General features: G+C 38.9%; 1 protein-coding gene across 3 annotated transcripts in view; it reads left to right on the top strand.

Annotated features, from left to right (window-relative positions):
- Positions 1-3,503: 3,503 nt before the first annotated feature.
- LOC113063842 (folliculin-interacting protein 1-like) overlaps positions 3,504-12,405 on the top strand; it is a 29,099-nt gene continuing 20,197 nt past the window's right edge. For 2 of the 3 annotated variants that reach the window (XM_026234223.1, XM_026234221.1), the window contains exon 1: positions 3,504-3,705. In XM_026234223.1, the coding sequence (XP_026090008.1) occupies positions 3,617-3,705 (89 nt within the window). In that variant the 5' untranslated portion in view covers positions 3,504-3,616. Of the gene's footprint in view, positions 3,706-11,598; positions 11,966-12,405 lie in introns of those variants that run through there. The other variant, XM_026234222.1, reaches the window with a different exon arrangement.

The raw sequence follows: 12,405 nt of genomic DNA, 5'->3' as shown, positions 1-12,405 counted from the left end.
ATCTATAATAGAGATCAGTGAACACAGAGCTGTTTTGTGTCTCTGAGCAACATGATGGTGTTTCGATCCTGAATGAATCAAACATTTAAATGATTCGGTTCAATCTAAATGACTCTTTAACAGCGACCTGCTGCCGCCTAGCGGTTTCAATTTCAATAATTTCAAATATCAGTTTTCAACGTTTTATGTTTACTATATCAAAACATTATTAATGCATTTTTAAATGTGAATAAAAATATGCAGATTTCAGCTGATGGAACTATAAATAGTTACTGTAAATATGAAGATTAAATGTTGTATTTTCACATCTAATTCTGCGATAATTAACGAGGTAGCCAGCTTTATAAGTTCAAGCATACTGATGCAACAAAGACAGGTGAGAATATTTTCGAAAACATTTCTGTCAGATAAACTAGTTACACCGGTCACCTGCATGAATCATGAATATTAATGAAGAGAAACTGTCTGCCTTTCAAACGAGCTTTAGGATTGTTGCTGTGTCCCAGTTTCCTAAGTCTTAAAAGTATGTTAATGAAGAAAACGTAGATAACTTTGAGTTTGTAACAGAAAAGTAGCTAACACTTGGGTCAAGCTGCTCTAAATTAACTTCCTCATATTACACACTTCACGCTTTATTAACTATATGTGCGCTTCTCAAACTATTTTGATCTGCAAGTCGTGAGTCTTTCATGCAATGAACTCTGCTGCTGTTTTTGCATAAAGATCTGATTTATTCCAGTCTTTATAAAAGTCACCAGTCTTGGGAAGGTTACTTTGGAAATGTGAAAGGTTCCAGATTAAAACTGACCATAATTAAAATGTGATTATTCCAATAGTGTAACTCATATTTGATTACTTTTTAGTAGTTTTCTAGTGAATGTTGTATTTTCAAATACTTAAACTAAGCAAGGATAGAATTAACTCTTTGGTCATCAACAATAATTACTGTAAGACTTTCATAATCCCTCATCACTTAAGATGATAAAAGTTACATTTTAATGCACAACCACCACAAAATCAGATTTTAGCACCACTTTTTTACTCTGAGATTGTTGTGAGGTTAAATGCAGATTTCAATGAATAAGATCTAGTTTAATGGCTGTTTTTGAAATCAAATCTTTGCATATTGTTATGTCAGGACACACTTGGAAAATGACTTGGAAAGAAAGTTTATCTTAAAAAATAAAGCATATACATAAACCCAAATAGAAAATAAAACAGTTATCAAATAAGCTTGTGTCCTGAACTCCTGAAACATTGATGTCTCATATTTTAAAGCAGGCAATGCAACTTGGGAAAGAAATCAATTAAATCTTTATGTGTGAAAATATTAGCAATTTGCCATGTTATCATTATATGTGAGCTTCCAGCGTCAGTTCACTGCCATTCACAAATCCTGTCCCTTGGCCTCATGGGATAGTAACGTGTCTGTCACATGCACACTTCAGAATCTCACTGAAAGAAATCATTCATCCGGGAAAGTGTTACCTACTGTTTTAATGCATACTCTAAATTTGGACACATTTCTTTTGTCACATACTGTTGAAATGTGTGATTTTGGGTGCAGCCTCATTTTAATCTCAGACACACATGTGGAATGTTATCATGCAATGCAGCACAAACTACTTAATATTCATGAGCTAAACCTTCACTGGCATTGTGGAAGATGAGCATTATGTTTGCTGAATGAACCATACTAAAGCGATAAATTTGTTTCCAGAGCTACTGTATAAAAGCATGAGTCCAGAGCTATAAAGCTGTACGAGTCAGACTGGGTCTAGCAGTGTAACGCTCTCATCTGCTCTCAGCAGGGCATGTGGACTGTAAAGTGACCCTCAGACTAAGGGATGGTGTTAGTGGGTAAAGATGGGATGATGAACACAGTGAAGAACTCAACTCTTCTAGATCACAGCCACAGACTCCAAACCTCTCCTCCATTCTCTATACTGTATGTCATGGCTGTTTATCATTCATAGCTGCTCTTAATGCAGTAAAGGCTGGCTGATGCAGTTCACACAGATGTTTTAGCGCCTTGTTGTTAATATAGTTGCAGAACTATCATTAAACCCTGCTGAAGAGAAATTCTTTTCATGTAACCTAATTGGTAAGGCCTTTATACATGCATATACACAGACCATTCAAATGTTATTTATACCGTTAGAGGGGTGTTTTATAAATTTTTACAACATTATAAATGTAGTTGTTCATATTTGCCGAATAAAATGCATTAATTTTTATTAAACACACACATCACAGGGATAAATTACAATTTAAAACATATTACAAAAAAGTGTTGTTTTTATTTATTGCAATTGTCTGTCATTTACTTTGAGCATTATTGAGTACAAGAGACTTTATTAAAAACCTTTAAAAATCATAATGTCAAACTTTTGACAAGCAGCACTGTATAATATGTGCTGATATACTGCTCTGTTTAAAATCATCACAAAGAATTTACTGAATAATATATTTCTCAACCTTTCTCCTTTACGTGTGCCTTCTGAATCCTTGGCATGAGATATTGCATCAGGTACTTGAGTTACACTCCACTAAAGTTATAAATACAGTATATGACATACCCCCCCCCCCCTCTTTTTTATATTATATTTTTTTTTTATAAAGCTCTGTTTGAATACTAGTGTTGTAGTTTTTTCCCCTGTTGTGAAAAAGGTGATTAATAATATTATGTCTATGTATGGTCACATTCATGTCTGCGTGACTAATTGCTTCCCTCTTGCATTCTACTAGAAATGAGTAATGCTCCTGATGATATCACAGTCTGTGGTTACACATACAGCATGACATCAACAGGGTAATGAGAAAACCCTTCCTTTTTACGTTTTGCAGAAAAAGAAAAGCCACATTTTTTTATTTATTTATAGATAACCTCTGTCTGAGTGTCCAAACATGCTGATCTATATCCCTCTCACAAGTGAAGAAGCCCAGATCACAGGGTCATCACATCTGACCAGCAGAGGGCAGTCAACACGCGCTTAGTTTACATTTCGACACACTGTCTCGAGATGGATTAATACCTACACATTAGAGTCAAACTGTTCAATCAGTCACAAGAGCTGAAAAATATACAACTATTGGAATAAACCTGAACAATTAATTTAAACTGATTAAGATGAACTGATGGAGTCAATGCCTTGCAGTGATTGTAGAATAAGATGTTTAACTGTTACTTGCCAAATATAGGTATTAAAAGGAAAGAGAGTTTTAAAAATTAAATGGTTTAAATTGCATGTTTAAGTAAAGGTGAATAAATACTAAAAGACGAACACTTGGTTTTTCTTTTAATGTTTTTGCGTATCGTCGAACATAAACAGAAGGAAATGCCCGTGAAATACAGATTAAATGCGTCGTCCACAAAACATCAACACAGCCGTTCTGACCACGTGGTCTATGAACCAAAATATCAGCCAATCAGGAGAGCGGAGGGGAGCGCAGCGGATACTTGACCAATCAGAGAGCAGTGGCGTTGCCAAGCAGCTCGTGTGACTAACTGCAGTCATATGACTGACACACAAATGGAGTCCGTCTGCGGGAGTCGAGTGTGCCTCAAGAATTAAGCACAAAAAAGGATTTTTTCCTTCAAAATTGTGGGTCCATTATGCCTCCCACGTTATTTCACAAACTCTTCAACAAAAGAAACGCGTTCTCACCGCCTGCGAAATGCAACAAAGACGACGTGGTTTTCAGGTAAGTTACGAGTCTAGCGTTCATCTCCAGCTTCCGGAGAGCAATAACGTAAACAGATTCACCTAAATTGATATGAAAAAGTTTGGTGACGTTCAGTGGATGTATGTGGCTTGGAGACGTGTGTTTATGGTTACGTAAGGTTATCTTCATCTGTAGTCTGAATGTTTAGCTTCATGCTAACGTTAGTTGGCTTCAGTCGACACTGTCTGGCGACCCTTTGTTGGTTTATGTCACCGGATCTGACGAGCCTACAGTCCCCTGCTCCGTTTGCGAGTTTGTTCTATCTTTCTCTAAATGTAGTCATCATTTTATGTTGGCGATGATAAAAAACGTTGATATGCCGCGTGCGTGCGTGCGCGTGACCGCGTGCTGTCAGTGGGTTCACGCGTCGAGACGTGCAGCAGCTCACACACGGACGCAAATCTGTGCAGATGCACATTATATATTCATCCTGCTATCAGATGTGTGCTGCTCCTTGTGCACGAATCGGACTGAAGAACCCAGATCTGCATTTGGAGAGGGATTCATTTCTGTTGCACAGTGACATTATCTTATTCTAAATCTTTAAATTATCCTTAAGTGATTGAGGAAAGACTCCGAGGCTGCTGGTTATTGCTGATGCTTCTATTTATAATGACAAAGGTCCTTATTTTCAGACTGTTTATTTTTTGAAACTTGAAGTGGCAATATGAAATCAATCAAATAAATAATTAGATTTCATAATAACAATAACTCCGTGTTCTGCATGCTTTAGAGTTTAATGACTAATGAATATAAATGACTTTTGTAGTTTGTATTTATTATTTTACTCAAAAGTAAAAATTTCTACATGAAAAAATATAGAATATAATATTCAGTTTGTTTATTTTTTATTTAGTATTTTACTTAAGTAGCTATTTCTACTTGAAAAAAATATAGAATATAATATTCATTTATTTATTTTTTAAATGCAGTGTTTTAATCAAGATAAAAATATAAAATATTATAGAATATTATATTTATTGTTAAAAAATTAATGATTTATTTGTTTTAATTTCCATTACTCTCTCATCTAGAATTTACACTTTTACAATTCCCACATACATTGTCATGGTTGTCCAAGATAAAAATGAATTAAATTAAATAAATATTATTTCAGTTAATTGAATACAAATGATAGTTGTTAAGGGATCAAATTAAAATAAGAAATATTATTTCAGCATGCTTCTTGATTTCTTGCTTGTTTTGCTTATTTTAAACCTTGTTTTGTCATCTTTTATATAATTTAAAGTCATCTTGTGGCCCCTAGTGGGTCATGGATCCCAGTTTGAGAACCACAGTGGTATTTTTTTTTTTCATATTACGAGACCGGGAACATCTCAAAATCATAAGACTAGCTCACAAACGTGAAAATAAGAGTACAATGTAAAATGGAAGAACTGATGAACACAATTGTAAATCAGGACAGCATTAAACGGTATCTACTTTGACAAAGAGGAGCACAAGTACAAAATCACGAAGAAACAAGGTAAAGGAGTGTATGATAGACATTGTTATTGGCAGAACCGTGCCCCCATAGGTTCCTCTCCATTACAAATAACATTGTGATACAACATTTAGCAGAATTTTAAAGTTTTAAATATGGATATTATTACAAAAATGCAGTGATTCGCTTCAGGAAGCTTTTATTAACCCCTGGAGTTGTGGAGTTGTGGATCAGGGCAGTTTATTGGACTTCTATTGGACTATTGAATATTATCACCCATTCACTGCCATTATAAAGCTTGGAAGAGCCAGGACATTTTTAAATATAACTCTGATTGTATTTATCTGAATTTTCATGTTTGGGTGAACTGTCCCTTTAAAGTTATGTTAGGACAAGTGATGATACTCGCTGGCGCCGATACAGGATGGCTGCCTCCGTGACGAGCTCCGCATATGTTTTTGTGTTTTTGTTAGTTTGTCCTGTCTTTAGTTATATTCCTGCCATCAGTTTCACCAGGGAAGAACTGCTGAACATTCGGCAGAACGCACCACAAGATGTTTTACCGGATTTCAATTATTCAGATGTTTTAGTGAACGTTGTTATCGGAGGAGCGGCGGCGCTGATCAAGCGCTTCAGGACGCGCAGACGGGGGAAGCGAGCGGGAGCGCTCGTCAGACTCAGGAAGCGCGGATTTCGAACGCCGTTGCCTAGCATCCATCTGGCAAATCTCCGCTCTCTACCCAACAAAACGGACGAACTCCTTCTGCTCTCTCGGACAAATAAGGATTTCACACACTCTGCTGCTCTGTGTTTCACGGAAACCTGCCTGAATGACACCATACCGGACAGCGCGCTCCATCTGCCGGGATTTCAGCTGTTTAGAGCGGATCGTGAATCAGAATCCACTGGGAAATCGCGCGGCGGCGGGACATGCTTTTACATCAATGAACGGTGGTGTACAGATGTAACTGTGTTAAAGAAGACGTGCTGCTCAAATCTCGAAACACTCTTCATTAACTGCAAGCCGTTCTATTCGCCGCGGGAGTTTCACTCGTTCATTCTGGTCAGTGTTTACATCCATCCTCAAGCGCATGTGAGCTCAGCTTTACAGAAACTCGCTGGTCAGATCACAGACACAGAACAACAACACCCGGACTCTGTTTTAATCATTCTCGGGGACTTTAATAAAGCCAATCTGTCCCGTGAACTGCCAAAATACAGACAGCATGTTACATGTCCCACAAGAGACAGTAATATATTGGATCACTGTTACACCACAATAAAGGATGCATTTCACTCTGTTCCACGAGCAGCTTTGGGACGTTCTGATCACCTTCTGGTTCATCTTATACCGTCCTACAGGCAGAAACTAAAATCAGCTAAACCTGTATCAAGGACTGTAAAAAGATGGACTAATGAAGCAGAGCAGGATTTACAATCTTGTTTTGACCTCACTGATTGGAGTGTTTTTGAAGCTGCTACCACCGATCTGGATGAACTCACAGAGACCGTAACATCATATATCAGTTTCTGTGAGGATATGTGTATTCCTACAAAGACTCAACTAATTTACAATAATGACAAACCGTGGTTCACTGCAAAACTCAGACAGCTCCGTCAGGCCAAAGAAGATGCTTACGTGAAGGGGGACAATGTCTTGTATAAACAGGCTAAATACACATTGGAAAAGGAGATCAAAGTGGCAAAAAGGAATTATTCTGAAAAAATAAGGACTCAGTTCACTTCCAACGACTCCGCATCAGTGTGGAAAAGTCTAAAGAAGATCACCAATTACAAGACACCACCCCCCAGCACCGTAGAGAATCAACGACTGGCAGACGATCTGAACGAGTTTTACTGCAGGTTTGAAAGAACACCCATCACCTGCCCTGAACGCCTCCCCACACAACCATTCACACCCTTCACAACTCCTGCAACCAGCCCTGAATGCCTCTCCAAACTACCGTTCACACCATTAACAGCTCCTGCAACCCATCCTGAACACCTCTCCAATCAAGCACTCTCACCATTCTCACCTCCTGCATCCCCCCTCTCCCCCACACCTGCAATTCAGATCAGCGAGGATGCGGTGCGCCAGGTCTTCCGGAAGCAGAAAAGGAAAAAAGCACCAGGCCCAGATTGTGTTACACCAGCCTGTCTGAAATCCTGTGCTGACCAGCTGGCCCCCATCTTCACACAGATCTTCAACAGATCGCTGGAGCTGTGCGAAGTCCCTTCATGCCTCAAACGTTCCACCATCATCCCCATCCCTAAGAAACCCAAAATTACAGGACTAAATGACTACAGGCCTGTGGCTCTAACGTCTGTAGTCATGAAGTCATTTGAAAAACTGGTGCTGGCCCACCTGAAGGACATCACTGGACCCTTGCTGGATCCTCTTCAGTTTGCCTACAGAGCAAACAGGTCTGTGGACGATGCAGTAAACATTGGACTGCATTATGTTCTGCAACACCTAGACAGACCGGGGACTTATGTGAGGATCCTGTTTGTGGACTTCAGCTCGGCCTTCAACACGATCATCCCAAACCTCCTCCTGCCCAAACTAAATCAGCTCTCCGTGCCCACCTCCGTCTGTCAGTGGATCAACAGCTTCCTGACAGACAGGCAGCAGCTAGTGAGGCTGGGAAAATACACATCCAGCACCCGTACAATCAGCACCGGAGCTCCCCAGGGCTGCGTTCTCTCCCCACTGCTCTTCTCCCTGTACACCAACGATTGCACATCTAAGGACCCCTCTGTCAAGCTCCTGAAGTTTGCAGATGACACCACACTCATCGGCCTCATTCAGGACGGTGACGAGTCTGCTTACAGACAGGAGGTAAAAGAGCTGGCTGTCTGGTGCAGTCTCAACAACCTGGAGCTTAACACGCTCAAAACAGTGGAGATGATCGTGGACTTCAGGAGAAACCCCCCTGCACTCCCCCCACTCACCATCATGAACAGCCCTGTGACTGCAGTGGAGTCATTCAGGTTCCTGGGAACCACCATCTCTCAGGACCTGAAGTGGGACATTCACATTGACTCCATCGTAAAAAAGGCCCAGCAGAGGTTGTACTTTCTCCGCCAGCTGAGGAAGTTTAACCTGCCACAGGAGCTGCTGAAACAGTTCTACTCCACCATCATTGAATCCATCCTCTGCACTTCAGTAACTGTCTGGTTCAGCTCAGCTTCTAAATCTGACCTCAGAAGACTACAGAGAGTAGTCCGGACTGCTGAGCGAATCATCGGTTCAACTCTCCCATCTATTCAAGAACTGTACTTATCCAGAGTGAGAAAAAGGGCTGTCAAAATCACTCTGGACCCCTCACATCCAGCACACTCCCTCTTTGAACTGTTGCCATCTGGTCGACGCTACAGAGCACTGAGCACTAGAACGACCAGACACAGGACCAGTTTCTTCCCTCAGGCAATCCATCTTATGAACAGCTGACAATAATGGCGAACACACTACACTTTATATTTATATACACACACACTTTATTTATCTAACACACATACTTAGTATACACTTAAATTTTGCACACAATATATATGTACATACATAACTTCACTTTGTAATATACCTGCCTACAATTGTCATTTGTATATTGTCATTCACTGTCTACATATTTGTATTTTTTATTCTTTTATTATGTGTTTTATGTTCTGTCGCTGTCATTCTGTTTTACTGCGGAGCTTCTGTCACGAAAACAAATTCCTCGTATGTGTAAACATACCTGGCAATAAAGCTCATTCTTCTTCTTCTTCTTCTAAAGTTATGTTAGGACAAGTGACCGTTCACACAGCAGTGTAGTTGTTTAGTGCTGTAAGATCAGGACAGTGTGTGTGCAGTGACCTTCTGACCTCTCATCCTGGATTATATCTGTATAGTTTAGCTACATGGGTGAAGAATCAAAGAGCAGCTCACATTTCTGGTGCTTTGGCAGGACAGATCGTTGTTGATTGAGGCCGAAATTTTGCCAGTGTTTACCTTCAGCCCGACCCGGAGACTTCATGCATCTCTACACACATCAGACACGCTTTTGAAGCAAATATAGTGTTTCCCATGCAACTGCAGCAATAAGCCAGCATAAACCGTAATATTTATTTATTTAAATCGGTTGATTAATTGTGTACGGTTGATCTAGTGTCCTATGAATTTGTCCTAAATCTGTTTTAAAAAAAAAAAATCAAATTTCAGTGGTTTAATTACATTATTATGATAAAAAATGAAGTGTAATTGGTTGGATTCTTTAAAATTTTAACAGTTTAAATATTCATCAGTATTATTGCCCTGTGGAATGTTAGATTTTTTTTTTTAATTCTGAAATTTTAAATGAAAACAAATGTATTATTTAAATAATATTATAGAAAAATATTGATGATAATGTATTATAGATATTCCTTTTTGGCAAACAAAGTGCTGCACAGCAGAGGTTTAATGTTAAGATTAAAATGTGCAAAATGTATACTATTAAAAAACAACTCAAATAATTTGTATTATAAAAGTACATTCTACTATATAATTGCAATGCCTTTTTAGGACCATATGAAATATATTTTATTTTTCTGAAACTCTATTATTTATTTTATAAAAAAAAAAAATCTGGATTCCATTTGAATGGTTTAATTAAATTGTAATAATTTTTTATTTTAATGTATTTTTTATTTGTTAGATGTTTTTGTTTCTGTGTAATGTAATTTTTTTTTCTGGTAATCAAAAAATGGCATAAAAGTTAGTTTATCTTAAATTTTAATAAAGTTTAATAAAGTTTACTATTACAATAAGAACATGGAAGAAAAGTTGTGTGATTTATTCCTTAAATAAAGTTTTAATAATTTTATAAGTAGTAGTAGTAGTAGTAGTGTCCTGTCACAGTTTCTTTAAGTTAAACCAGACTTTTATTTTGGCGAGTTGATTTGTAGAGTTTTACTTCTGTGTGTTTATCTCAAATGAAACCGTCAAATGGTAATGATGTCACTCTCAGAGCAATTCTGGAGGTGTTGTTCATGTGTTTATATCCTCCTTTAGTTAGACTGCAGATGCTGAAAACATCACTTTTAATTTTAATCATTTTTATGACTGGATTCTGTGATTCCATCAGTGTTTTCCACACTGCAGAAATTATAGGGCCCTACTCTTATATTGAGACACATACAAGCTTCAGTATGTGTGTGTGTGTGTAGTACTAGAGAAAAAGTGAGACATGCACGACACACAGACTTCATTTACTACAGTCTTTCTGTGCTTCAGTATTCACAGACAATATTGTGAACAGACCTACTATTCATCCAAATGATGTGCTGTACAGTAAATTCCCTTTTTTGTGACTGAATTCCCTGATTCGGCCTGTTTTCTGCATCGCTGAAATCACAGGGCTCTGGGTTTATGTCTGTGCACTCTGTGACTGAAGTATTTCTGCTGTCATCAAGCGTCTGTTTCTGTGTGCTGGTGACAGGTAGAGAGAGTCTGAGATGAGACGATAACTCCGTGTGTGATTCATGATGATGTGCTTCAGTGATGTCTCGTTCTCGAACCGTACAGCATGTGAGTGTGGACTGTGGTGGTGCACTCATAGGACGTCAGAGTTCAGGACTGAAGCTGGTGTTCACACAGTCAGATTTAGTGGTCGTGTTGTAGATGGTCTGCACGAGAGGCTTTTCCAACAATGCACACGTCCGCTTGTCCTGTAATGTCATGCTGTGTTTGAATGATCGTGCTCCCAGTGAAATCCCACTGATCTCACTCCAAAAGATTTGGTCTTACACATAGTCTTTTAGCTGTTGTTGTGCTGTCAGTGTGGACTGATGAACAGATGACTTCCTCTGCAAACTCCACTAGAGGTTATCCTGTCACTGAAAGTATTTATAAGTGAAAAATGATTGTTAGGTGCATCTTATGCAACAAATTTTATTTTTAAAGCTTTGTTTGGATAGTGAGTAAAATCCAGTGTTTGTCTTTTTTTTTTTTTTTGGTGGAAAAGTGCACGGGAAAAGTTTTAATGTTGTAGATATTTGTATTATTTATTTGATTTGTGATTTTGTTCATCAATTTCAATTTAGTTTTGTTAATTGACATTTCAATTTCACAAAGAAATGTGCAGCATTTTGTCTGAGAAATAATAAAAGGAGATGTTTTCGATTATAAATGGTCTTCAATCTCATTTTGTCAGAAACTGTATTGTGAAGTCAGTGTTGTGGATCGTGTCACCCTACTTATGAGCTGAACATGCTGTCAGTCTTAATTTGACACTTTACTGATATTTCTGGCTTTGGATGGATTCGATCACTGCAGAAAGTGAAGTGTGTGTGTGTGTTGTTTAGTGACCGATGCTGTAAGTTGATGTGCACATTCACGGAGCTTGAGCTATTACTGTCCTCGCTGGAGCGGGCTGACAGGAATACGGCCTGGAAACATTCCCACTGCATGCATTCAAAAATGACCCCAGCTAGTGGACAGGAAGTGCATCGCGGTCTGGATGGCTTCTTCATGTAAGGGCCGCTCGCTCCCAACATGTTCAGACGCTGACCTCCGCTCGCAGGAGTCTGGAGGAGACGCGTCAGCCTCTCTATGCTCATATCACACTTTCTTCAGTTTCACCGCGTCCAGCGGCGCGTCTTCTTCTTGTCTTTGTCCGGGGTTGTCCAGCTCAGCATGGAGGTCACCTGACAGTCTCATGTTGTTTTGTGAATTTAGTTCATTGCTATTCTTAGCAGCGCTCTGTTCTGAGGACGAGCGAGCTTCGGGCTGGGAAGGATGGGAAAGCACAAGGGTGGAAACGCTCTGATGCCCAGGTACCCTACGACCGCTTGTATCTGCTTGTCATTAACAGTAACCGTGTAGTAGTGGTGTTTGAGTGAGGTTTAGCTGTCGTTGTGTTCGTCCTCCTCACTGTGAGCTGATGATCAGGACTTATGTAATGTCCAGCAGCTTAAGGACTCGTTCTCATTTTGGAGCAGTGCACACAGGATCACCGTGAAGATAATAGTCTAGATCTTGTCACCTGTGTCCCCCTGAAACTAACCCTCATTACTATTTGGGAATTATATTTTTTGCATTATTTATTACCAGTATAAAATGTAGTTGTTGTTGTTTGTTTTTGTCTTTGGTTGGCTGATGCTGATATATTAGAAAGTAGGGTGACCAGTGGCTGATTTAAACAAACACGCTGTTATTTAAAAGTTTGGGGTTGAAAAATAGTGAGAAGAATTTTACACATTACAATTTGAAATAA

This window comes from Carassius auratus, chromosome 46 (assembly GCF_003368295.1).
Source record: "Carassius auratus strain Wakin chromosome 46, ASM336829v1, whole genome shotgun sequence".
NCBI lineage: Eukaryota > Metazoa > Chordata > Actinopteri > Cypriniformes > Cyprinidae > Carassius > Carassius auratus.
The sequence above is the reverse complement of the archived record's forward strand: the minus strand, read 5'-3'. Positions and strand labels throughout refer to the sequence as shown.